The sequence below is a fragment of the Calliopsis andreniformis genome, chromosome 5, assembly GCF_051401765.1.
Source record: "Calliopsis andreniformis isolate RMS-2024a chromosome 5, iyCalAndr_principal, whole genome shotgun sequence".
In the NCBI taxonomy this organism is placed as follows: Eukaryota; Metazoa; Arthropoda; class Insecta; order Hymenoptera; family Andrenidae; genus Calliopsis; species Calliopsis andreniformis.
In genome coordinates, this window is record NC_135066.1 from 256250 (window position 1) to 281529 (window position 25280).

Below are 25280 nucleotides of genomic sequence, written 5' to 3' on the forward strand. Positions count from 1 at the left end.
CAGGACAAAACGGAGTGTTTTGAAACTCGATGATATTATTCATTTCTGCGATTTCCTCATTTTTTTCGTGCGGTATCGTACGTGAGCAGATAGTTAGATATATCGCATTATATGCGTATAATTCGTACGTGCACGTTTTTTCCTCGATCCGTGTAACAGCTCGAAGATTAGCGAGTCAGAGCAAGAGCAGTAGGGTCATCGCGACGACACGCGTTATCGGCGTACTGCAAATAGAAGAAAGGCAGTCCGTAAATAACACTGGGGCAGTCAGTCAACCTCGCTTAGATGTACATAGGTATAAGCAGCAGTGCGTCGTTTTTTCGTCCTTTATACGTGACTTGTGCAGGGTTTGTATCGTCAGTGATGCGCCATCTTTCTAGTGCGTAAGCGTATATCTATGTTCACCATATGCATACGTACACACGTATTATGTGGGTATCCCCCTAGCTCGATTTATCGCTCACGCTTCACTTCTTCTGCATCTGGTAACATGCGTTTCGCTCGTAAATCGAACTACAAGAAGCAATTTCAATCAATTTCCTGTTACGTGAACGTTCTCTCGCCCTCAGGATCGAAGAACTCTAGCTATACATTAGCAACTGAACTAATTAGAATTTTTCGTACTAGCTAATCGTAGAGAACTTTTCATCCACCCTACTCGAAGAAGATAACTTCTTCTTCGTTATTGGTTGCACTGTACACGGAACATAATATTCGCAAAAAATGAGAATTGTTGGTAGCGAACGTTAATGCGCCGCGTCGGCAAACAAGAGAGCGTTGTGATTCAACTTATTATAATATCTTTAGACTTAGATCAGAAAGCGAAAGTTCCGTTTACGTTTTCGTAGGAATCTGAACGTATCCTGTCGAGATGTTGCTTCTGAACGCCTGGTTCGAAGTCATTGCAGCGGCGCTCTTGACAATATTGATCCTTGCAACTAGCTATCGTCCGGCTTGGTGGGTCTGGGTTGGAGCTTCTCATAAGATCACCGGTAAGTTTCTACTTGAAACGATTTTGCGTTATGCGTCAGTCTGGTGTTGATCGCAAGGAATGAAAGACGCACAATCTCGTTATCGTAGACGATTCCTTTCAAAGTCGTTAAGAAACGAAAGCGAGAAAGTTGTATGTATTTGACAAGAGTGTCCGAAGCGACCTTCGATTCGAAGTTACGCGCACGCTTCACTTTCTAAGCTTCAAGCTCGCGATTAAGCGCGGCAAGGTCGTGTTTCGCTAGTAAGTACACGTGTACCATGTCACGCCTCTTCTCGCTGTTTTTGTCTGTCCTTCAACTTTAGAAACCACTTTCCTACGATCGAGCAGTGAAACCTTCGAATTGAGTGAAGTTTTCGAAAAAAACGTGAAAGAAGAACCGAATTCTTTTCTCCCTTCTGTACTCCCACCCAACACGACATTCATGTATACCTTTTTCTTTCTTTCTTTCATTCTTTCTTTCTAATAATTAGCAGTTCCGGCCGAAAAAAAACATGAGAAAAAATTTCGAACGATATCCGATGTACCGGGACCATGCTCCCTGCCGATTCTTGGAACCAGATGGATATTCTCTTGGTTCGGATACTATCGACTGAACAGAATCCATGAGATGTATAAAGGTAAAACGATGGTTATCGTTATGTCATCGAGAGTATTAGAAATCGGTAAATTTGATATATCGACTTATCGTTTACTCAAGAATAGATCTGAACGAACGATACGGGCCGTTGTGCAAAGAGGAAGCGCTATGGAACTTCCCTGTGATCTCTGTGTTCTCTCGTATCGATATCGAAGCCATTCTGAAACGGAACACGAGATATCCGCTTCGTCCTCCGCAGGAGGTTATATCCCATTATCGTCGAACTCGTCGCGATCGTTACACAAATCTGGGATTGGTAAACGAGTGAGTAATTTGTTCAATTACGCGAATTCGTTAAATTCATCCAACATCCACTTCTTTTCTCCCTCCTACATACATACATTAACAGCTTAAGCGTTGATAATTTTGATGCGAACGTTGCCAGCGATGATTCGGTCGATTAAAATGAACAAATAACTCGGTAGACAGGGGCAAACGTGGCACGATCTTCGGACCGCTCTTACGTCAGAATTGACGGGGGCCAGCACCGTCCTTGGCTTCTTCCCTGCCCTCAACGTCGTCTCCGACTTATTCGTTGATTTAATACGTTGGCGAAGAACAGCAGGATACGAAGTAACGGGATTCGAGGAACTTGCCTATAAAATGGGTCTCGAAAGTAAGCATTCGAGGATAATCGTGATTTCTCGATTCTCTTAACTATTCACGCCCTGCATGTATGTATATCTATAATTCCGTTGCGTTAGGTACGTGCACGCTGATCTTGGGCCGTCACCTTGGTTTCTTAAAACCAGATTCCAACAGCACGCTCACCACGAGATTAGCGGAAGCCGTCAGGATTCACTTCACGGCCTCGCGCGATGCCTTTTACGGTTTGCCGTTATGGAAGTTGTTGCCAACATCCGCGTACAAGCAACTGATAGAGAGCGAGGATACTATATACGAGTACGTCTCGCATTCCGTTCATTCGAATCGAATGAAATTTTATTCAGCCTTCGCTAATAGCTCTTAACTTGCTCGACTTTCAGTATCATTTCGGAAATAGTAGAAGTTACGATACAGGAGAAACGAAACGATGCTAAAGACGAATCGCTGGAGGCCGTTTTTCAGTCGATTCTACGGCAAAAGGATCTCGATGTACGAGACAAGAAGGCAGCTATCGTCGACTTTATAGCAGCCGGAATACACACGGTGAGCTATCTACGATTCTGTAATTTCTCCTTTGCAACGATTCTTCTTCCTTTATCTGTGCCGTATATTCTTTTCTACGGTTCGTTTCTCCAGCTTGGGAATACCTTAGTATTTCTTTTCGATTTGATTGGCCGAAATCCAAAGGTCCAGGCTGATCTTTACAATGAAGCATACTCGTTGGCACCGCCTGGTTGCGATCTCACGATCGAAAACTTACGCAAAGCTAAGTACCTTCGTGCATGTATCACCGAATCGTTCCGGTACGTATTCACATTTCTCGTATTCGTTCCTGTTCGTCCTCTCCCTATACCACTGTTCCGTTTAGGATGATTCCCACGACTACTTGTATCGCACGTATCTTGGACGAACCCATCGAACTCAGTGGATATCACTTAACCACCGGAGTAAGTGACTTTCTATGCTCGTTTATTCATTCATTCCTTCATTTATTCTTTCGTTTCTTGCCCCCATCGACGCATCGTTCTTACCGCGATTTACTTCCTTTTGCAGACTGTCGTTCTTTTACACACTTGGATAGCGGGTTTGAACGAAAGGAATTTTAAAGATGCCTCGCAATATTTGCCTGAAAGATGGCTAAGGCCCATGACACCGCATTCGCCTTTATTGGTTGCACCTTTCGGAGCCGGGAGACGAATGTGTCCTGGTAAGCGTTTCGTGGAACTCGCTCTGCAGCTTATCTTAGCCAAGGTTCGTATTTATTCATCCGACATCTTTTACACTAATCTTTTACACGATTCATCCTGCTTACCCCGATATTTCACATCACCATCTATGCGTATTTATGTGTGTTATCTTTTCCATTCTCGTATAGGTCATACGGGAATTCGAAATTGTCGTGGATGAAGAACTTGGTTTGCAATTCGAATTTATTCTTGCACCAAAAGGTCCAGTGGTCCTCGGATTTCGTGATCGTCCACAGAAACCATAATCCTTTCTTACGTCCGTGTTACGTCGATGAAAAATTCAACCGTTATACGTATTTAACTCGTCGAAATCCTTCTAAGGATTTTCTTGCTCGATCTCTGATTGTTAGTTTTTTATTTTACATTTTCACTTTTTCTAGTACACTTAGTTCGTTAAAAGTAATTTTATTCATCCGTTCTAAAAAAAATATTTATCGTTACCTACACATACTCGTAATAGATACTATGTATTTATATTTAATCGTACATACGTTTCTTGGAATAGTTCTACTTTTTTTCTTTTTTCTTTCCTATCAAGATATCGATAACGAAGTATCGCGAAAGGTTTACGTACACCTACAACGATAAAAAGATACCAAATATACATGTTTTTTGACTTTGAGACATTAGGTACTCGATATGTTAGGTTTTTGCCATTAAGACAAATTTATATTATATTACATTACAACAGAAACGGTGCGGCGGAAATGAGAATTACGACCATATGTATGTACACACGTGTACGTACTTTCGTACGTATTGCTACGACGTCACGAGTCTTTTGCCTACCGCTAGATTTAGAATTTAAATGATCGCAGGCACTGATATAATTACATACATTCGTACATTCTATTCCAGCGATAGCGTATAAGAATCGTAAGAAAAATTCTCTTCTCTGAATTGGTCTTAAAGAATGTAGCAGCGATGGGTTGATCTAGAATGGGTTAATCTAGATATTTTGTTTGCATGAAATTAGACTATATTTATTTAATTCGTTAATTCACCGAGGATCATAAGTACTGTCGATCAAATTTATATAGGTATATCTTAGATATCTAGATATAGTAGATTTATATATGTATATTACATTCTTGCTACTATCTTCTCGAAAATTAAAAGAAATAATTAAACAGTTTAGCGAAATTCTGAGCTAAATTCTGAGAGGTTCTGTCTGATTTCTGAAATTGTGAAACGTTTATAAACGAGATATTACCTCTATACCAATGTACCCGTTCTATTGTAAGAAAAGTCGCGATTATAGATCTTTGTAAAGTGTTTCTACGAATATAATGATAATGCCACTGTATAATTTGAAGGGAATTATTAAGAAATGTTTGAACTCGTAACGATACGTTGTTCATGCGTTGTATCGAAACAATAATACGAATGATATGCATCTTGAATCGATTGTTTCTACTCGTTTCTGATATTATTTCAACGAAAGGATCATTTAATCAGAGCTTTGATACTTCTTGGTAAATTCGGAACAGAGCCTTTGTTTACGCTTGCTGCGGTCGGTCTCATGAAGCTGTGATTTCTGGTACCGGCACGAGGATGCGGTAATTTATTTTTCGTAGTCGGCACTTTTTCGATACTTGTCGAACGATCGAACGGAAGGGACTGTTGTCCAATGCTACTGCCGCTGCTGCTACTACGCGAGGCAATTGTCCGTCCTTTACTTCCCTTCTGATGATCTATCGTTGGCTGAAAATATTTCATCGATTATTTTTAAGAGACACGAGCCGAAAGATCGGAAAAGAAAGAGAATTGCGAGCAAGTTACCCCGACGGATTTGCGAACGGTTCGCTGGGTTGGACCGACACTGCTTCCGCTGCTACTGCTTCTACTGGCAGGTATCCTACTGACAGTTGTTCGTGGATTTATTCGTCGTTTCTCGAGGCTTTTTCCTGGCGGCGGTGTGTTCGAGGGACTTTTTCGCAAATCGTTTGTTAGCGCACAAATAGCGGATGTGTACGTGCGGAGATGAACGTGATTCGGTATCAAATTTCTTACTGTGTTTACCGACGTTGCGCTATTCAAAGAGCTCCGCGAACTACGAAGACTGCTTCTCGAACCTGAACGTTCCACTTCGTTTCGCGATTGAGTTTTAAATTGAAAAGTTGCGTTTGAGTTTCGTTGCATCGATTCTGTTTTCTTCGACACATTGCTATCTCGTTTTAAACTGTTGCTCCGTTTCGGCAAGAAACTAGACTTTTCGTTCGTGTTTCTCATCGAGGTTGCACGTTTCTCGAACCCTTTGTTCGATGATTTTATCAAGTTTTTCTCAGTCGGTGTCTCCTCGTCTGTGGGTGCGATACAGCTACTGTGGTCATTGTTGTTTCTAGAGTAGCGCAATTCAGCTGGCGAGCATCGTGTCGAGTCATGCGTGTCTGTCTCGTAATTACCGGAGGACGTTTCTTGACTTAAAGTTTCCGAAACTAGACTCTGCGTTTCTTCGAATCCTTCGTCGTTCAGCTCTTGATCGCGACCTTTCCCGGAAGAGGGCAAGCCAGCGGAGGGTGTGACGTTTACGTCAGGAATAAACCTGCTGCGGAAGATGGAATTTTCCGTTCTTGGCTGCGTCGACTCGATTCTATTAAGCTCCATTTGATTAGAGAAATCGAATCGTTTATCTTTTAGACTATTACATACGCGGTCATAAACTTGTCCGTTAATCGAATCTATTCGATCGGGCTGATCCTCCGTTCGTTCGCTTTCCCGAGAGCAGTCGGATGTCCCGTAATTTTGCGTCACGCTATACCGATCTTGGCTTTCATTTTGATTCACTTGACTCGGCGGATTGTTGGTCAATCTTATTGCCTCCTTTACCTGACTAGGGTCGATCATACTTCTTTGCCGTTCTCGACTGGTCACGGCTCTTTCCGCGAGAACCGTTAAAGAGGGTTCGCGTGGCCGCGACTCTTGCATCACAGGACTGAGGACAGTATTGGTGACTGCAAGGACAGGTGGTGGCTGACTGACGGGCAGCCTCGAATTTCTATGCGTTAGCGTCACTGGCCGCGACAATCGTTGCAGGTCTTCACCGGAACGAGCGATATCCGCTAGTGCTGCCTCAATCTCGACACCTGTTTCGCGTTGCTTTAATTTCTCTTGCCAACCACGGGACACGGAGTCTTCGTTGCGACTCTCTTCGGACAAAGGTAACGTTTGTGGACGCTGAGCCGGTTTAGTCTCGATCGATTCGGAACTCGTAACATCTTGTTTCGATTCTTTCTCCGGTGAATCTTGCGTTCTTTTGTATCTTCGCGTTTTTCTCGTTGCTGAGAATCGATCAAAGTTACCTAAAACACCAGTAGATCAATTATCTCGCTGTCTCTGCAACTGCCATCGCGTAAATCAACTTCCTTTATTTCGAGCTCGAAAATAAGATCGATGGAAAGCATTAACTTACCCGTGCCGAAATCTGAATGATTATTTACAGTTTTCACGATGGCGTTCTTAAGATCTCGGCTTTGGAAGGAACCGTTGCACCGTTCTCTCTTGCACGGTTCTTTCTCGACTGGCTTCACTTCCTTCGGTGGACTGAACAATTTTCTGGTCGCAGGAGGGGTCTCAATGTTGTCGGAATCAATTTCTACTTTGTCACTGATTTTTTCTTCGTCCGGACCTTTTTTCAACTTTGCAAATCTCCGTGATGTAGATATTTGAGAACTAATGTAGGGTTGTCGTAAATAAACCGTTAATTCGTCATGGTTTTCCGAATTGATGCTATCGTTGATTTTGTTTTTCTTCCTATCCTCTTCTTTGATTGACTGAAAGTAGATAGGCGAGTGTAAAAATAAGAATGTGCGTGTCGAAGAGAGTGAGAGAAATAAAATAAAAGAAAAATATTCACCTGCAAGGTAGTAGGAGTGATAATATTTTCCGTACTGAGTCTTGATCTTGATCTACGAGAATAACGTGGATCAGTCTCTTCCATGCTATTTGGCACGTTTAAGCTAGACTTTCGCCAAGGGGATTTATCTTTCTGCAATGGATGCGTTTCGGCTTCTGAAATGAAGTGAACGTTCTATCGATACGTTACCGTAACCGCGTAATCTTAGTAGGCATGCAAATAGGTAACTAACTACACATATGCGAGGGATGGGAAAAAAATTGGAAATAACCTTCTATAGCTTCCATCGTACGCATCACGTCTGTCTTTTCGACCGACGGACGCCAGTCGTAAACTTCGGAGAGTCCTTCGTGCGTAGAATTAGTACCTTCGTTCGGGACGTTCGTCTTGCCTTCGCTTTCTGTAGTACGCGAGTATCGGAGGAATCAGATTAGCGAATCAGATTAGTGGTGAAAAATTGAAAACGATAAGAATAGAAGCGAATATTTACCCGAGTCTTCGAAGGACCGTCGATTCGCTTGGTGTAACTGTCTCGCTTTCCTTTGAAGTTTTTCACCCGCACGATCCTCTTTTTCGTTTTCCGATAGCCACGCTTCGATTTTTTGTCGCCACGCTTTCCTATTTTCAATTTCAACGCGTTCAACGGAATTCTACTCTTTAAGATTCGTTATCGACGATATAGTGCAGCTTACCCTGCAGGCTTCGTTTCTTCTTCTTGCAGAAAGGGTCTGCTCTCTAGTAGAGGCGACGGAGAACTCGGCCTTTCTCGATCGACCGAAAAATCGGCATTTAGTAGATCGCTCCTACGCGATTGACCTCGTGCTCTTCGTGCCCACGATCGATCTGTTCGTTTAGGGAATGAAACGAATAATATATTATACATATATTACCTATAACATTATCTCTGTACATTACCTAAACTACCCCAAGATTTTCTTTCTCGAACACTATCCTGTCCCGACGTTCTCAAAAAGTCCATTAAATTACCGTCGTCGTCTTCGCAAGGTATTCGACTTCTACGACGACGGAGAGTACCATTTGGCGTGACATCTGCAATGCGAAACGAATACGATCGATAAGAAAAAGAGGAAAATGAACGAACGTGAATTGTTTTTGAGCGGTGTGTCGAGAACCTGGAGAATATGTTTCTTCTTTGGTAAAATGTTGATCGACGGTTCCGCCGGAACAAGAACCCAAACGTCGTCGAATGCTTGGAGAACCGGTGATCGAAACATCTTCGTCCGATGTAACTGCCCCGTTTTGCAGTCTTTTCAAGTGCTTCAAGGAAACGCTGTCAATGTATTCCTCGATACGTACGAAATACGGGGGAAGAGAAGAACGCTTACCTTGGCATCGTTGCGACTATAATTTCTTTGAGAAAAACCGGTATGGAGGTCGAGCAGATTGTAATCGAGTAAGTTACACTCAGATTCGGAGGCCGGCGTTTCGACTTGATTGTTCACTGTAACGTATTACGCGGCTAATAGTAATGAGTTAAAGAGCCATATTTTGAAAAGCACACTAAAGATATGTCGACATACGTAGTCGTTTCTTGGCCAACAGTTGCTCTTCTCGTTGCTTACGTCTCGCTAGCACCTGTTCTTCTTGGATTCTTCGCCTTTCATTTTCCGCAACAGCTTGATTAAATTTTTGACAAAATTGATGAAATACTTTGAAACATTCTTCGATTTTAAACGTATTCGTGTCCTCGCAGAAAAACTCGGCAAGCGATCGTCTTAAAGTTTCAAGTTCTTCCATATCCCTTTTCAATTGGCTCATTTCTTGTTCCGCCATCTATGAAACGAAAGCACGAAGGATACAGAAGATAAAAAAGTAGATACTATTTGATTGATTGACGGTAACTGAACGGTATATAATCGCTACAGTTCGAACGTACTTGTAAAAACTGAGCCATTTGCTCCTGTATATCGATCTCCGTAGAAGGAAGTTGAATCTGTGCTTTGATTTTTTTGATCTTGGTGTCGAGCGCGTTGAACTCGTTGTTCAATTGTTCCGTCGTGGTCCTTATGATTCCGCGTGAATACAATAAACAATCAAATTTCAAATCGTCCTTTTTTTCTATCGTTAGTTACTAGATATACCTTATATAATTTGCCCGTACTTACTTTGTGGCAGCTTCTAATGCGTTCATACTTTTTGCGAAATCTAACAAATCCTTTCTTCTTCTCTCGGCTTGCTGCGTTGCAACAAGATCAAACATGAAATTACAAAGGGACGCGTAATAAAGGAAAAGAAATACAGTTTACTTTACCAAAGCCACGTAATGTATGAGATTCATTCCTGGTTTGTTTGCTCGAATTTCGGTTAATTTTTGTAAGGAAGACAACTTTACGCCAGCAGCGTTCCCAGCATAACCACCCTGTGACACATATTTTAATAATTCTTTTTTCCTTTCTTGATAACAGTCGATTTTCAATCAGTTCTCGTTTCACATTCCTACCGAATTAAGAAAATTTCCAGCTACTAAAACCATGTAGAGTACCTCCTGCAGCGGTTTATTCGTCATGAGATCCTCACCCGCAAGAATCATCGAATTAATGCTTGGCTCTAGGTAACTCATATTAGCAGCGAATTCTTCTTTCAAGAGCATGCACTCTATACGCAGCTTGTAGCTGTTAGCGAACGAAAAGTAGAATGAAATAATCAGATTCGGTTCGATAATGTGAAAATAATGAAAGAAGATTTGTTTGCATATTACTTTGGCACTTGAACAAGTTGCAAAAAGAACTTTTCGGCATTTCCGAGTTTTGACTTATCGCCGTCGAAACTCTTGAGCATCTCTAACTCGTCCACCTCAGGTAGAATTTTGAGCAGACCGCGTAATTTTTCTGCGCCTATATCGTCATGACCGCCATCCTTTATCAGTTGAATTATATCTTCGTTCGAACTGCAATCAGATTCGGCTGTCTTTAATTTTTACCAAGTCGACTGACATAGAAGTTGAGAACGGTCGATAAATCGATCCATAAAACTTAGTCACTTACCTCCGAAATTGCTTCAGAAATATATTTACATTTAAACTCCTTTTCCCATCTAGAAGAGCGATCTAGAATATTCGATAAGTCGTAAATAGATAGTTTTAGTTGTGAAAACGACGACAGAAAAAGAACGTCTACATTTAAACGTACCTCGGTTGGTTCTCGTCGCCGTCTCTCAGCATCTGAATTAGTTCCATAGGAAGAGGAGTACGTAGCAGCAGGTAACATTGGCGGGACTTGTTGACAAAAGAGACCTTCCATCTCTGCCCAATCGATGTCTGCCATGGGAGAATTTTGATGGTCATTGGCAACCAAAGACCAAATGTTACGCTTACCAATTACCTAAACGCGAAGAAATCGATAATTAGATGGCTGGTGGAAGGAATGAAAAAGAGAAGTAGGCACGTACTTTATGATTGGGTATCTTGTTCCAGTTGATCGTTTTCATTTTAGCCTTGGGGGTAGGTATTTCCTGTTGCGGCAGTAGCCTGGCATGATTATTCGGTGGATCGGGGGTGGGCGCCCGTGTAATCGGTAAGACGTGCAAAGGTGGCGGTATGGGCGGCGGCTCCATCGATGCATCGGCGTGCGTCGCGTTGGCGATGAAAAACGGCGGAGGTGGAGGCGGTGGCAGAACGCGGCCTTGATTCGACGAGGGAGGGACAGCAGCAGATGGGACCAAGCAGATGGGAACAGGAGGCGGTGGCGGAGGTGGCAAAGGGGTTGCCGAATTGTTCACCGGTAGCGACGCTTTCCGCGACGACCCACACGTCTGTTCGGTACCTCGACAATGGCAGCACAGATTCGTCTGTAAACCAAATGTTCGAAAATTGAAACTCTAGCCGTGCGCTTCTTCACGCTTTCGATAATGGCCACCTGAAGACTAGGCGATCGCAGCAATTTGCTGGCGTCTTCTCGATTCTCCAGTAGCGTTGCTCTATGCACCAATGTCTCCGCCGTGTCCCATGCTAAATCGCTGGCAGCATCTTTCGGGTCGAGTCGCAATAGATGCTGAAGAATGCTCAAGAATGGTATTTCCTGCGGGGTGTCTGCGATCTGAAGTAGAATCACGGATGTGCTTATTGATCGATCGCTTTCTGGAAATCTCTATCTCTAATAAATACGAATTTTCTTACTTGTCCAAAAATTGCATAAAAGACATCGACGTGAGAAGAAAGATCGATTCCCGGTGGTCCTTGATTCGATAATTCTTCGTCAGTTTCTCGTTGATCGTCAAACACGTCCAGTTGCACTCTCAGGTCCGGAGCATGGCTCTTCCTGCAAGAACAATCGTCGCTATCCTGATCTGGGTACATTTTAAGCCTTTACGCAGTTCTTCGCTCTATTTTCGTCTCACTCGACACACATGTCTTCTCTAGAATTTCAATTTCTCTACCCCCCCCTCCTTTTCCTTCGGTAATTCCAACTTTCTCGGTTTTCATGATTCTACTTCTAACGCAGAACGATTCCCGTTTATACAGTCACTCGCTTTTACTTTGATACGGACATATAGGTATCGACGAGAATGTCTTTCTCACGTGTTTTGTTCTACGTTTTACGATCTGTCATAGGACAGCGGCGACGATCTAGTCATAAATTAACGGCGCTTCCGTTCGGAACGTTCGATCCGTTAGCCGGTTATTCTTACGCAGTAGGAGTGTACCGTACGTGTTTCTCATAATATTTAATATCATCGGTCTGTCGAAGTATTTCGCGTACAAAAGGAGGGTAGCGAAACTTTCTAGTTAGAAAGAGAAGAATAAGAATAGCATCGTGTTAGCGAAATATGTAGTCAGTGATTTGTTACAAGCGAAAGTAGAGTATTTTTAAACACGAATCAAGGTAAACCAGATACTGTTTAATTACAATAGTTACACGATTCATAAACATTCACATATAAATATGTAGTTTACACGATTCGTATATACGTATATACTTTGAGCTCCAGTTATGTTTCAACGACAATTTTCGTCTCCACGATGCACAACCCTGTAAATAGACCCCTGAAAATAGTCACTGTCTTTGCGGTTGCCTAAGCGTGTCGTTGATCTTCTATTTGGTCGAGAAGAGGAAATCGTTGGTTAAAAACTCGAAATATGAGAATAAAATAAACAGTTTCACTTTTCACTGTCTATACGTGTAGAATCGTTAATAAATTTGTTCACTTGAAGTGTGTATCACCGAACAAGCCGGTAATTCAGGATTTAACCAGATGATTCGTTAAGGGTGTAGAAACACGCGAAAGAATATGATTAGTTGGGGCGTAACGCTTGGTGTGTAGGAAATACATGGTAACTGATCTTTCGAGAACAAACAAAAAGACTGCGAACGAATAAAAGTTGAGACGAACGAGAGTGGTTGACAGAGGGTAGTGTGTTAGTCTGGTCATCGGAGGAACACTAAACCGATCGCTCCAGCCGAATACGAACGTGCAGCTGCAAGTGCATCGTATGCTACGAGTTAATTCGGGCTTTTCTCTCTCTCCCTTCGAGTTGCTTCGAAGGTTCTTTCTGTCCATACTCCCTCCTCTCCCTCTTGCTCTCTCTCTCTCTCTCTCTCTCTCTCTCTCTCTCTCTCTCTCTCTCTCTCTGTCCTCTCCCTTTTTTCGTTTTCACTCTTTCTCGTTAGATTCTCGTCGAATTACACGAGACACCCAACGTTGTCGAGAATTCGGGAAGGTGGGGAAAGGAAGGAGAAAAGAGGAACCGATGGATCGCGCATCAGGAATATATATATATATATATATATGTTTCTATTTTTCGTCGAAGGTGCCGTGATCTTGGCATGTTGTATTTTTTAATATTCTTCTCTCGGCGAATCTTTTCTATCGATCGTAACCACACGAATTTTATATTTCATTATGGATTTAGCTTTCTTAGATCTTATCGCTTATTCAAATCGGTCTCAAGTCTGTCTATAATTTAGCAAGCGACTGAGAAGGAGTCCCAACCCAGAGCGTGCGCTCGTTTGGGCATCCTCACAGGAGAGACAACTATCGTATCTCAACTGATTCCTTTCGTCATGAATCGTCCAGAAGACCATTTCTTTCATCGATATTTAAAGCGACTTCTCTGAATAGTTTTGCTCGATTAAGAATAGTTTGCACGTCCGTCATCCCGCGGAGGAATGACAGATCGTACTATTCCTGTAGAGAGTGATTTAAGCAGATGTAAAGAAAAAGATAAAACCTATAGTCGCTGCATCGTGATTCGACGCAAATTCTTTGAGTTCCGATCGTATCTTCGACGGCAACTACCTCCTTCTTTTTCACCAAACGGTGATTGTTTACATAACACGATGATCGAGAAAAAAAATGATGTTATCGTTAAAGATGAAATGCATGTTCGAAGCAATCATTTGAGCAAGATTTCGCGACGAGATAGAAAAGTAACGAAACGACGACGCGACGCGACGCGACGCGACGACTCACCGATTGCGCGTGACAGTGATGATTATTTGGATTAGTGCATGCAAGTGTTGCGCGATATATAGGCAGAACGAATACTTCGTTCGTTAGTTAACTGATTCTCGACAGACAATAATAATTGCTCAATAGTCCTGGCTGGATGCGTACGATGCTCGATGCATGCGCGACATTAAGGTTGCATTAGGTGCAAATGAGAAGGTGTGGGTACAATAAAGCGCCCTTTCGTAACATTCATTATTATTTATTATTCAACAATGTTAAGGTGTTAATCAGTTAATGCTGTGAATCCAGGTCGTCGTAGTGTACTCACCGCAGTTCGTTCAAGATTGGAAGAAGCTTCAGACCTGGAATAAAAAATTCCTAATATTGGCTTTACTCTTTTACTGTTCTTTTCCTTTGAAATTCGTTTAAACTTCGTTCCTCTTTAAACAGAAAGTAAGCCTTTATACTAACCGATGAATTCGTTGCGAATTCGTATACGATCCTTCAGTTCTGGCGTAGAGATCACTAGACAGTTGATGAATGCCAGCAGAGCAGTCCGATAATCCTCGGTAATTGCCTTTTCTAACTCCTCGACCACGATTCGTAATCGGTAACGCTCGCCCTTGCGCTCCTGTAACGTTTCGTCAAATCTTACCCCCTTCTGAGAAAATATTCCATATCGCCGAGTCAACAGACATACGCAAGTGTACTCTTATCGCGTTACGGTCGTTAGGTTAATTTAATTATTGTTAGTCGTGCACTAACCGTGTTTGCATTTGTAACTTTAGTATTCGATAGCTGCGAGCTCTGTATTTAACGCGGGAAATTGTTCTGCGATAATGACATTTGCTTCGATAAATTACACCGCGTTAAGATGCCATGCCGTTGCTCAAATAAGACGCAGCGAACGAACGTATATATGTAACCTTATGGGAATATGCGTATGTGTATCAGGGTGTACGTGGATCTCTCGTCTATTTGCCGAAGAAAGACCTTGAACCGTGACTTTTATTCGAGTTTACCACTGATAGAAGTGCTACACCGACTTCTATAGAATGGGCAAGCATGGAAGTCTTACTAACGATAATTTTGCGATCGTTTTTTTAAAATAGAACGATCACGTTTATGATACTAGAGGATCGATCCTTTACCTGATATGCATGCAAAGTATCGATCGCCCTCTGCCTTCCATCCTGACTGTAAACGCAAAGAGCAGAAAGCAGTTCCACCACTTGTTTCTTCACCGAAGGACAGGCAGTATCTAATGCTGAAATTCAACGAGATACACGATCAATGCGATTCGGATGGAATACTGATCGAAATTTAGATTGCAGTCGAAAATCGTTTACCCGAAGCAAGTTTGGCACAGTAATCGGGATTGTCCACAATGTAGTCGAGACCAACGTGAGAATCCATGTTAACGTCATTTATGGAAATCGCGTTCCCAATCTGAAATAAAACCCAAAAACTTTCAATGCATATCAAATTGAGCATTAACAATATCTATCGCTTTGGAGTTATTGTTAAACTGCTGTTAGTGTTTCTCATAACGAACGACGAAAAGTATCGATAGATTTCATCCTGAGTGGTAAGAAATAAAGTGGTTCGAGGTCTAGGTTGAACATACATGTATGTATATATATATATATATATATATATAATGTGTGTGTGTCGAACCCTCTCTATGTGTGTTTTGATCGATGAATAGTTAAGCACATTCCTACAGTTCCTACATTTCTGTGACTAACAGATGAAAACGTAGGAACGATGTAGTTACATTTTGCGCGTCGCGTTTTCTTTACGTGCGAAGATTTCATTTTGATGTATCTTGAAACGGCTAGATGACATGAATGAAAATTCGAAAACAGAAGGGAAAAAAAATGAGAGAGTAGTAAATGGAGATGGAAAAAAGTGCGAGAGTAAGAGTGAAAGGGCGAGAGAGGAGGAACGTGAGAGAGGGAAATATAGGGAGAAAGACCATTGGATTGCGTCACCATATGCATGCACATACCTCTAGTCACGTTTAAAAATAGATTCTCGAGCATTAAGGGCCAGGACGCGCAAGTTTCGCAATAAATCGTGAGCGCGTCAATATACTGCAAGTGGCGCAAGCATAATCGATTGACTTCCAAAAATGGTTTCTTTGCCGGAAAAATAATTTTCGATAGATCTAGAAGAGAAACGAAATTTCAGACAATTCCGGATTATTCGAATGACGGAAGGACACGGCTACCTATATTCTTCTACCTCGATAGAGGCGGAAAGGACGCGGTTCGAAGGTAGGCAAGCGAGATTCGCGAATACAGTTCGAACATACATAATGTAGAACGAGCTGACCGAAGCGAATGATTCATGCTAGTACGCCTTGCTACAGCCGTACTAAGCCATCCGAGCTTCCTGCAATCGTTCCTGCCGATGACCTCTAACTTCGCACTTACATGTTTGCATTTAAGGCTACTGGCCATCTGAAGAAGGCCACGGTTTCAAACGAAAAAAAAAGGAAAAAAAGAAAAAAGAAGGAAAAAAAAGAAAAAAAAAGAAAAAATCTGCTTTTCAATTCGAGACTGCCATTTTCCGAGATTCTTGCGTTCTTCGCCAAAGTGGTCGCAATTTTTCTCCTTCCTTTTTCAGAATTATTAGGTAGAGGCTGGATAATGGTTTTCTTCTCTCCGCGAGACGTCTATTAAGTGTTTGCACGAAACGACTTGGCATCGTTCGTCGATTAAGTCGCGTGGGACGGTCTCTAGGCGGAAGGGATTACGTTAAACCGATTACATGCATTGTTTGACTCGAAAGCGGATTGGCCAGAACGCTTTAGCACGAATGCCGAAACTTTGCTCGTCGTGCGTATTTGCATTTCGAGCAGCGAGCATGCGGGGAACAGGGAGAAAAATGCAGACGACAGGGTTGTGATGCGCATCAAATTCTGTTGGACAATTTGATGGTGACACTCGCTAATATGTACTAGCCAACCTCGTGCACGATCGTAAACGTAGATATATGTACCTACGAATTTGCGCGTGTATCGTGCGTATTTAGGCATATATACATATGAAATAGCACTCACATCGGACGTAGGATACCATATCGGGTACCTTGTTGACCTCGCCTCTCTTCTCTGTCTTTCGTTCTCTTTCGTTCGAGAACGCGAACCTAAGTGTGTGTTCACCGACGATCCGATCTCCTCTCTTCCCACGTCTTTCACTACTGACAAAAGAAGTTCCGACCGTTGCCAATGTCGTTTCGATATTTCTCGCGAAAAGCAAAAATATCTTCGACGGTCGAATTTAAGAAAAATCGGAGAAAACGTGTACTTAGTTGTAATTGGCGAAATTATTTAAACGATTCGGGAAAGAGTACGTACGTTTCGCTATTGCTCGTTCACAAAAAGCGTACATCGATAACAGAATTCGCGTATCTGTTAAGACGCGATCGGATTATTGAGAAGAATCGATCGATGATTGAAGAGCTGAGGTACGAATGTACGACGGTGTAAAGGAGACGATTAAAAGCAATTCAGTTATACGTATGTAAAAGTTCGATCGCGCAACAGAGAGTGACTGATGCACCGATTGCTACGATCATCTACGATCTACGATCCCATTGAACCGTCCCACGTTATTTTATTTGCTCGGCTGTTAGTACACGACATTCTGCAGGAATATATATTGGGTATGGCGTAAAATCAGTGTCCCAGATCATGTTTCTATCGCCACGTTTTTCACAAGTTTTTGATTTATTCTGTGCAACAGAATGAAATGTGTACTCGAACAAAATCGATAAATCTTTTGTTTTCAAGTCAATCACGAAGGATGTTACCGATCGGTTGAGCTATGCATGACCATTACAGTTTGGTAAAGACTTCAGACAGAAAAAAGAGAGAAAAATTCATGAGTAAGAGATAGAACTGTTTAATAAATATCGTATCCCAAGTTTGTTATCGTTGAGCACACCTGTTTTAATTATCCTTCCAAGTAATTCTACTCTGAGATTTCGATTCGTTCTACATCGATCACAGCTAAGCATGGTTACCTTGTCGCAACGTGGTCATGGCCCCGACTGGTCAGGATATAGTGGTCAGGATCGTCCCCCCTTTACTTTTACTTCGGCCTCTGTGACGCTCGTTGACGTCTCCATGATTACGTGTTCGCGACTTTTTCTTCATCGTTCGATTCATTTCTACCGATTTCGTTGCTTCTTATATTTCTATATATAAAAATCTAAACGTAAGGGCTAATAACTAGAGAAAGCGAAAATGATTGAAAAAGAGAATAGGTATTTGTCGAAATAATTCTAATTATAAGTAATTATGTAATCCTTCGTTCGAGTCGTCATTTCTTTACTTTTGCATTTTATCAAAATTTCAATCAAATTTTTCCTATTATGGAACATTTGCATTGGCATTAGGGACGATACAGCACGGATTAATAACGCCAACAAGCTGCATTTCATTGATAAACGTGACATTTCGAATTTTCATAGAATTTAGAAAGAGTTGCTCTGCAAATACGCTTTAATATCCTGTGAAAAACGTTGATGTTAGTATTTGATTTGTTGATTGAACTTGTCAAGGGAATTATGAAATAAACAACGTCCGTCGCAATGATCAAGCATAAAATGGACAAGTTTCTTTTGAAAACTAGATTTACCAGGGGAAAACAGGTGAAACCTGTTGTTTCAGAAACAGTGATGTATGTTTGACAAGTGGTTGGAACAGCAGAGTAATTTAGAGAAGAGAATAGGAAATAAAATAAATGAAGAGAGAATAAGTATGTATAGGTCTCACCTTTAATTCTCATCCGATCAACAGGTTGACTGTTGAGTGGATGATTTGTTGATCCCCTGGCATCCCGAGTACAGTAGCACGCGGTGTGCACACATACACTTTTTTCGTCGAGCACCGATTCGCGGAAACTGCGTTTCAGGAGCGCGCGACGGACCACCACGATCCTGAGGAATGATTTACTGCGCATGCGTACTCCCTCTCTGCTAAATCACAAGCACTCTCTCCTTCTTTATCGTTCTCCAACTACATACATAACAGGCACCCCGTTCCTTTCCATTCAGATCTTCACTTTTTCTCTATACTTTCTTCGGTTTAACGTGACATTTCTTTTTACCCTTTTTTTACCTCTAATTTCTTACAACCGATTACTATCGTCATCCTATTTCACTTTTCGAAATTTTTCTAAAATAAAGTACGTATACGTGTACATTGAAATTGATGTGCTTCAAATACGATCTTTCGGAGCAATCAGGGAGACGACACATCTACGTATTTATAGAATGTATAACTTCTATTTGCAGAAAAATTCGGGAACCGTCATCATGGGTTAAAGAATAACAACACGAGAACTTTATATAAATAAAATTGTACTATTATACTGCAGTGGAATATACAAGAATTCGTTAATTTCTTCATTCATTAATTACATAGAGAAATGAATTAAATTAATAAACTAGTAATTGAATTATTATCGACCGATAAGCTCTTCCGTCATAGATATTATTTAAAAACGTTGATGGAAATTTGACGGTTGCGTTGGTTGGGCAGTAGAATAGACCATTCCAGGTGGTTGTTGGTGGGTCATTGCGTGACTCTGATGTTGATGAAATTCCGGTGCTCCATGTGGGCCATTCAGCCTTACTCGTTTCGCATTTTGTCCGTGATTATGCTCACCGTTTCCTTGTTGTTGTTGATTTTGTTGCTATAATATCATAAAATACGTAAGAAAAAGTAAATTAAATCAACAAGTGAATATACTTACTGTTTGTTGTTGATTTTGTCGTGCTTTGTTTTCAGTCTTTTCTTCTGTATCGTCGTCCGTCAAAAATTCTCTCTTAGGATACGGAATAGGGCATCCGGCAAATATGCTAAAATGTTGCAGATTCAATTAAAGGTATGAATGAATAATTATCGTAAAAAATATATCGAATATATCGTAGACGAATAACGACACAATGTATGAATTTGAAAAAAAGCATACTCCTGAGTTGGCAGTGGTTCTTCTTGGAAATAGGCGTCTTGCATAGAATGTTCAGATGTTATTCGTTTATTGGGATCCATCATTAGAAGTTTTTGAAGCTAAAACAACTAAATCAATATCGCTGTCCAAAAAATGATTAAAAGAACAGAAATAGAGTATTTGATTTAATCCTACCAGATTAAACGCCTTGCTATCGGGTTTAATTTTGTGACGATCCATATATTTGGTGAGAGAGCAATTTGCATAACTGTAAGAAAAATATCATTCGCGTTAAAACTAGTTTTAAGATCTGTAGCATTAGTGTGAAACAAATGCTTACTTTGATCTTTTAAAATCCTTTAACAGAGTAGGATGTTCAGGCATTTTCTTAATATCTTCCCAATCTTTTTCTAGAGGAAATCCCATCACATTGAATATCCTGAATATAATTACATTCCTTCAATATCTTCTAAATTAATTGAATATAACCAATAACACAAGAATTGTTAAAATAGTAACATTTTACCTATCTAATTGATCATGGTGATATGGATTACTAGTTTTAATATCTTCCTGTCTACAATGAAATATGGGTTCGGACGTTAAAAGTTCAGCAAATATGCATCCAATAGCCCAAATGTCTGACAAATAATAATAAAGTTTATGTAGTCAAAAGATAATTTTACTGTTAGGACTTCCCATTTTTCTAATTATTTTTAGAACTCACTTTACATACCTATAGCTTTTGTGTAATGCCTAGCACCTAAAAGTAATTCTGGTGCTCTGTACCAAAATGTTACAACAACTGGATCCAAATCTGCAAGTGGTTTTAATGGGGCATTGAACAATCTAGCAAATCCCATGTCTGCAATTTTCACACGACCCCTTTCATTCCCTTCTCCCATTACTAAAATATTTGCTGGTTTCTGAAATACCATAAACATTTGTGTCAACTTTAAATGCTGTATGTGCAAGGATTATTATCTTTCATATAGGTATTTCTATACAAAATAATAATTACCAAATCCCTGTGTAGCACCCAGTTGGAATGTAAATAATGAATACCATCGAGAATTTGATATAACAAAGATTTTACCATACCCTTTGGCACCATTACAGGTTTCTTATTAGCTTTTGCAGCTCTATGAAACTTTATTATGTGCTATAAATAAAAATATATAATTAATAATTTCCTCTGTAAAAACTTTTTAATGTAACAACTCAATTGATATTCCAAGCAATATAAACATACCCATAAGTCGTGTTCAGCAAAGTCAAATAGTAACCATACTTTGCGATCATTATGAGACAAAAAAACTCTAATTAACGTGATCACATTTACATGTTTTAGTTCCCTAAGCAACTACGAAAGTAAATATATTAAAGTACGTTAGATATATTTAAAAAAAAATATATATATATATATATATATATTAATATATATAGTTATATATATATATAACTTTCATCATAACGATGATTGAAAGATAACTTTCATATAAACTATTTTGTTTCTAAAATAATAGGCACTTACTGCAATTTCACGACATGCAGACATTGAAAGACCTGTGCCTTCAATTTGTTTCAAACCAAAATCCTTTGTATCTGGTCTAGATTTTAATTCGCTATCTGGTACGCTATTGAAATTTAAATTTCAAATATACAATTACATGTACATTGTAGAAAATGAAAAGAAAAAAGGAAAATTTATTACAGAATATACTGTACCCATTATATAATTGTACAATCATTTCTACTGTATTATGATTTCATTAATCATTTTTATGTAAAAATAATCTGTTTTTGATACGCGCAAAAATAATACAACGAAGACTTTTTAAAGAATCAAATGTAAAATAATTGAGCAACACAATTTAGTCTGTATGTTTGAAAAGAATGTAATAAATTTAAAAAATAGAGATTATGCATATTAATATAAAAAACATAAAATATTAGAAGATAAAATGCTAGTTAATGTTACGCATCAGGTTAGGAAGACCAACCCTTCTTTTCTACGAGCTTTGTATACATGACCGTAAGTTCCTCTTCCAACTTTGCACCCTTCGAATTCGAACAGGTCTTCAACCTTCGTCCGATCTTTCTGAGTCTTCATTTTAAATTCGTAATCCATCATGATTAATGTTCTTGAAACAATTATCAACTATAAACAAACATGTTTAAGTGAAAAAGACCGACGACTTGCGCACGCACTGCGCGATATATGTATACAGCGTGGCATTTATGGATACGTATAGTGCATGCATGCACACATACATCAGCTCAGCGAATTGGCCGCATCGACATTCTCTATCTCTTTCTTACACAGAAGCTACTGAATAAGAGAAAGGGAGAAATAGAGCCAAATTTGATTTGGCCGTACACCGTACACAGCGCACCGCACTGTTTACCATGGTACCTACATGGTATGCGAGCGTAGTCGGTATACGAATTTTTCGTATACGTCGGTATGTTTTATTCATAGATGGCAGCTATTGCTCTGGCATTCTTCAGGAGAAGCAAGTTTAATTCGACTTGTATTTACGATTACGATTACTTAGCGTACGTACATATATATAATTTATATGTAATACTCTTGATATAGTTTGCGCTACAGATCCATTGAAATATTATTTATATAAATATGTTTATAAATATATTGTCTCCTTTATTCGGATAAAAACGACCCCTATATTGATATCGCATATATCCATGTATGAGTATGTGTACGACTTGAAAACCATTGAAAACTAGTCATAACAGTTGAATCATTGGTAGAAATTTGTGATTTATCGTAACAATAAAGATGCCTGCAACAACAGTGCATAAACTTGTAACATTTGTAGGAATTATGTCAATATTACATGCTGCTTATTCAGCTGCACAGCGTACGTATTTAGTTTCACACTTTAATTTATAACGTTCTAGGTTAGATTATGTCAATTAAATATTCAGTTGAATATTTATGTCGTTTGAGTAAAATAAAATATATTTACAGATCGTTCATATTTACGAATTACGGAGCAAGAATTTACCACTTTACCGATTGATGTACGTATTAAACGGTATATAGATTTCATGAACAAAGTGTGCAAATAAAAAGTGGAAAATAATGTTTTGTTACAGATTCTAATACAAGGCATTGTTAGTTTATTTATGGTTATGTATGGAGTAATGTATATCGCTGGTGACTTTAAAGAAATTCGGGCTGTAGTTGATTTGGAAAATAAATCTTGGGAAACTTTACGGAATCTTCCATCGTTTCAAATATTCAATCATCGTGGAAGATATTTATCTCCCCAATTTGAACAATAAAATTTGTACTTCACAGTACTAGTATTTGCAATACATCTTTACTACAACAAACTCACCAAAGATTTCAAAGTAAACATCAAAGTAGGATATTAATATGTCGCTGTATACAGACACAAGATTTGGATATTATTTGTTATTTAATACGAATGGTAAATAGAGAACAGTTATAATTTTTCACAATAGGTTAAATTTTACATCATGTATTTAAAAATATACTTAAATGTACATATACTTTCTATGGAGATGGCAGTAAAATATAAATAAAGAAAAGTTTGACAATTGTGTAATTTTTTTGCCTAATGTGTTGTATATTTATTTTATGAGAAACATTGAATGAATAAGAAAAAAGGAATTTCATATAAAGACATCACTTTTTCTGTTTTTTTTTCTCAGCTTCTGCTTCTTTTTCCTTCTCTATTTCTGTGACATATTCGTCGATTGTATCTGAATCTAGCATCTATAATAAAGAAGAATAAGTAATGGTTAGCACGAGGAATACTGAATCATTTTTTTATGTAAGTATAAAAAGTACTATAATATTGATACCTGCAAAGGTTGACCACGTCTCATTACCGCGATTTCTAGATTTTTTTGCCCTGATTGTACTACTTCTAGTAAAGCTCTAATTGCCAATTTTATGGAACCCTTTTCTGTTGCTACTTCTTCTGGAGTGTAATATTTGTGTAAAAATTCATGTACAGTCTTAGCACTTCTACCTGTTGCATTTGCCTTTAAATAAAAATAAAATATCTTTCTTCTCCCTGTTTTTATAATTAAAAGTGTTTGATACGAAATATACCTTCCATTCGTAATAAATGCCTGAAGGCTCTGTTTGATACAAATGAGGAACACCGTCGTAATCGAACCCAGCCAATAGACAGGATATTCCAAAAGGCCTTCTACCATTACTTTGCGTATACTTTTGCTTTAAACCTTAGTTGAAATAACAGTAATTTTGGGATCAATCATTTAACTAGGAAAACAAAAACATATCTAAATGACAAAATGTAGATCCTTACCTGCAATATACCTAGTTATATACTCCAAAGTAACAGGATCTTCTACAGTTAATCTATGACTTTGGCATTCTATTTGTGCACGATTTATCAATACTCTTGCATCAGCAGTTAAACCTTTAAGAGAAAAATAATATTTAGCCATCCATGATATCCTCTTGCATTAATTGTTAATTTTCCAAAGAAATGAATCGATATAGAACCTGCAAATGCCATTACTACATGCTCATCCAAAAGGCATATTTTACGAACTGTACGTTCCTCCTGTAGTTTTGCAATTGACTTTTTTTCCACCCCTAAAACAACTACGTCATTACCGCGAACACCAACCTGAAATTAAGTGAAATTTAATATTACCAACGGATTTTTACCACAAACGCGACGAATGTTTATACTTGAATAGAGAGAAATGATTTCAGTTTGATTTATTGTATTTTGAATATGATTAAAAGTGTGAATAATGGGGGATAAAAAAATAAATGGTATAGTAGCATATAATAATCAATTTGATACGAATAATATATCAGTTACAAATAAGAAATGCGTAAAGCGGTACAATGAATTAACTCGCAAAGGTAAAGGAGGTTAGATAAAATGAATCGTCATACCGCTGTAGAACCTTTCTTCACAGCTTCTTGGGCATATTCCACTTGAAGCAAATGTCCATCCGGCGAAAACACCGTTATAGCTCTGTCGTATCTCGCTGTCATAGCTTCGACTGGTTGAAACGAACAATGAATTGACCAAACGTACAAAATGACTTCGCCGTTTTTCAACGCGACTGTGTCATATATTCATTTCCACAGTTTGATTCCACTTTTTGCCGATAGAGGGTTAGGTAAAGTGTGGTAAAGTGATGCGCCTCTTCAAACGAGAAATAGATGTACATCTATAGTTTAATTTAATTTTTACTATTATTTCCTGTGACAATATATTCATGATAATAATAAACAATAAATAAATAAACGAAGCATTGCCCCAGGTATTTATAATCATTCAGAGTGAAGGCAAAACGGGTAAAGATTAAAGCAGACTTTTTGTTTTTCAATCTGTTCTGTAACTAGCTTGGACGTTTGGATCGGTAAAACAGGTTAATTGGACGTTGGAAAATCGATAAATCTACGATAGATCTACTCTTCTGTATACATCGTCTGTGCTGAAATTTCAAAGTGTCGACTTTCGAGAGGTCGATCTGGTCGATTATGCAATGATCATATAAGAGGCGCGGTCTTTTGCAG

General features: G+C 39.4%; 5 protein-coding genes across 6 annotated transcripts; 2 read left to right on the top strand and 3 right to left on the bottom strand.

The window, feature by feature from the left end:
• Nucleotides 1-871: 871 nt before the first annotated feature.
• Nucleotides 872-3855, top strand: Shd (cytochrome P450 family 24 subfamily A member shade). Its single transcript, XM_076379459.1, has 10 exons — nucleotides 872-992; nucleotides 1465-1611; nucleotides 1697-1895; nucleotides 2057-2247; nucleotides 2336-2534; nucleotides 2618-2780; nucleotides 2874-3040; nucleotides 3106-3184; nucleotides 3291-3488; nucleotides 3613-3855. The coding sequence occupies exons 1-10, from the start codon at nucleotides 872-874 to the stop codon at nucleotides 3727-3729; spliced, it is 1581 nt and encodes a 526-aa protein (XP_076235574.1). The 3' UTR covers nucleotides 3730-3855.
• A 1075-nt stretch (nucleotides 3856-4930) lies between these two features.
• Form3 (FH2 domain-containing protein formin 3) lies at nucleotides 4931-18657 on the bottom strand. 2 transcript variants are annotated; one of them, XM_076379461.1, is made up of 26 exons: nucleotides 18535-18657; nucleotides 15098-15197; nucleotides 14900-15015; nucleotides 14220-14379; nucleotides 14077-14110; nucleotides 11476-11617; nucleotides 11216-11395; nucleotides 10749-11147; nucleotides 10490-10681; nucleotides 10346-10407; nucleotides 10060-10248; nucleotides 9802-9973; nucleotides 9613-9720; nucleotides 9467-9537; nucleotides 9238-9364; nucleotides 8882-9134; nucleotides 8687-8802; nucleotides 8474-8618; nucleotides 8256-8390; nucleotides 8033-8183; nucleotides 7831-7958; nucleotides 7612-7740; nucleotides 7341-7492; nucleotides 6897-7257; nucleotides 5267-6786; nucleotides 4931-5188 (listed from the first exon to the last, which is right to left on the bottom strand). In XM_076379461.1, exons 2-26 carry the CDS (start codon nucleotides 15162-15164, stop codon nucleotides 4931-4933), a joined length of 5367 nt encoding a protein of 1788 aa, XP_076235576.1. In that variant the 5' UTR covers nucleotides 15165-15197; nucleotides 18535-18657. The 2 variants fall into 2 exon arrangements, with proteins under 2 accessions (XP_076235576.1, XP_076235575.1); XM_076379460.1 differs by having other exon boundaries at nucleotides 7341-7495.
• Nucleotides 18658-19110: 453 nt separating this feature from the next.
• Nucleotides 19111-21918, bottom strand: Cdk8 (cyclin-dependent kinase 8). The gene is made up of 11 exons (XM_076378194.1): nucleotides 21718-21918; nucleotides 21249-21351; nucleotides 20967-21077; nucleotides 20736-20876; nucleotides 20451-20640; nucleotides 20241-20355; nucleotides 20055-20153; nucleotides 19910-19982; nucleotides 19736-19833; nucleotides 19517-19622; nucleotides 19111-19456 (listed from the first exon to the last, which is right to left on the bottom strand). Exons 1-11 carry the CDS (start codon nucleotides 21846-21848, stop codon nucleotides 19259-19261), a joined length of 1365 nt encoding a protein of 454 aa, XP_076234309.1. The 5' UTR covers nucleotides 21849-21918; the 3' UTR covers nucleotides 19111-19258.
• Nucleotides 21919-22375: 457 nt separating this feature from the next.
• Nucleotides 22376-23313, top strand: Emc5 (ER membrane protein complex subunit 5). Its single transcript, XM_076378196.1, has 3 exons — nucleotides 22376-22599; nucleotides 22710-22762; nucleotides 22838-23313. Exons 1-3 carry the CDS (start codon nucleotides 22518-22520, stop codon nucleotides 23024-23026), a joined length of 324 nt encoding a protein of 107 aa, XP_076234311.1. The 5' UTR covers nucleotides 22376-22517; the 3' UTR covers nucleotides 23027-23313.
• Prosalpha4 (proteasome alpha4 subunit) lies at nucleotides 23306-24832 on the bottom strand. Its single transcript, XM_076378195.1, has 6 exons — nucleotides 24651-24832; nucleotides 24246-24372; nucleotides 24046-24159; nucleotides 23826-23959; nucleotides 23573-23755; nucleotides 23306-23483 (listed from the first exon to the last, which is right to left on the bottom strand). The coding sequence occupies exons 1-6, from the start codon at nucleotides 24750-24752 to the stop codon at nucleotides 23394-23396; spliced, it is 750 nt and encodes a 249-aa protein (XP_076234310.1). The 5' UTR covers nucleotides 24753-24832; the 3' UTR covers nucleotides 23306-23393.
• Between the last annotated feature and the right edge of the window lie 448 nt (nucleotides 24833-25280).

Bases quoted from the DNA above. Each gene is read 5' to 3' on its own strand.
- Shd (XM_076379459.1), top strand. From the start codon at position 872: ATGTTGCTTCTGAACGCCTGGTTCGAAGTCATTGCAGCGGCGCTCTTG. The intron at 1,612-1,696 runs GTAAAACGATGG...ACTCAAGAATAG, and splicing joins AATCCATGAGATGTATAAAG to ATCTGAACGAACGATACGGG. The intron at 2,248-2,335 runs GTAAGCATTCGA...CCGTTGCGTTAG, and splicing joins CTATAAAATGGGTCTCGAAA to GTACGTGCACGCTGATCTTG.
- Form3 (XM_076379460.1), bottom strand. From the start codon at position 15,164: ATGGATTCTCACGTTGGTCTCGACTACATTGTGGACAATCCCGATTAC. The intron at 11,148-11,215 runs GTGGCCATTATC...TTTGGTTTACAG, and splicing joins TGCGATCGCCTAGTCTTCAG to ACGAATCTGTGCTGCCATTG. The intron at 7,258-7,340 runs GTGAATATTTTT...ATCTACTTTCAG, and splicing joins TCACTCCTACTACCTTGCAG to TCAATCAAAGAAGAGGATAG.
- Cdk8 (XM_076378194.1), bottom strand. From the start codon at position 21,848: ATGATGGATTACGAATTTAAAATGAAGACTCAGAAAGATCGGACGAAG. The intron at 20,154-20,240 runs GTAAAATGTTAC...AATTATATTCAG, and splicing joins CACCATGATCAATTAGATAG to GATATTCAATGTGATGGGAT. The intron at 19,623-19,735 runs GTATGCTTTTTT...GCAACATTTTAG, and splicing joins GAACCACTGCCAACTCAGGA to CATATTTGCCGGATGCCCTA.
- Emc5 (XM_076378196.1), top strand. From the start codon at position 22,518: ATGCCTGCAACAACAGTGCATAAACTTGTAACATTTGTAGGAATTATG. The intron at 22,600-22,709 runs GTACGTATTTAG...ATATATTTACAG, and splicing joins TGCTTATTCAGCTGCACAGC to ATCGTTCATATTTACGAATT. The intron at 22,763-22,837 runs GTACGTATTAAA...GTTTTGTTACAG, and splicing joins TTACCACTTTACCGATTGAT to ATTCTAATACAAGGCATTGT.
- Prosalpha4 (XM_076378195.1), bottom strand. From the start codon at position 24,752: ATGACAGCGAGATACGACAGAGCTATAACGGTGTTTTCGCCGGATGGA. The intron at 24,373-24,650 runs GTATGACGATTC...ACTTAATTTCAG, and splicing joins TGAAGAAAGGTTCTACAGCG to GTTGGTGTTCGCGGTAATGA. The intron at 23,484-23,572 runs GTATCAATATTA...TCTTTATTATAG, and splicing joins GACGTGGTCAACCTTTGCAG to ATGCTAGATTCAGATACAAT.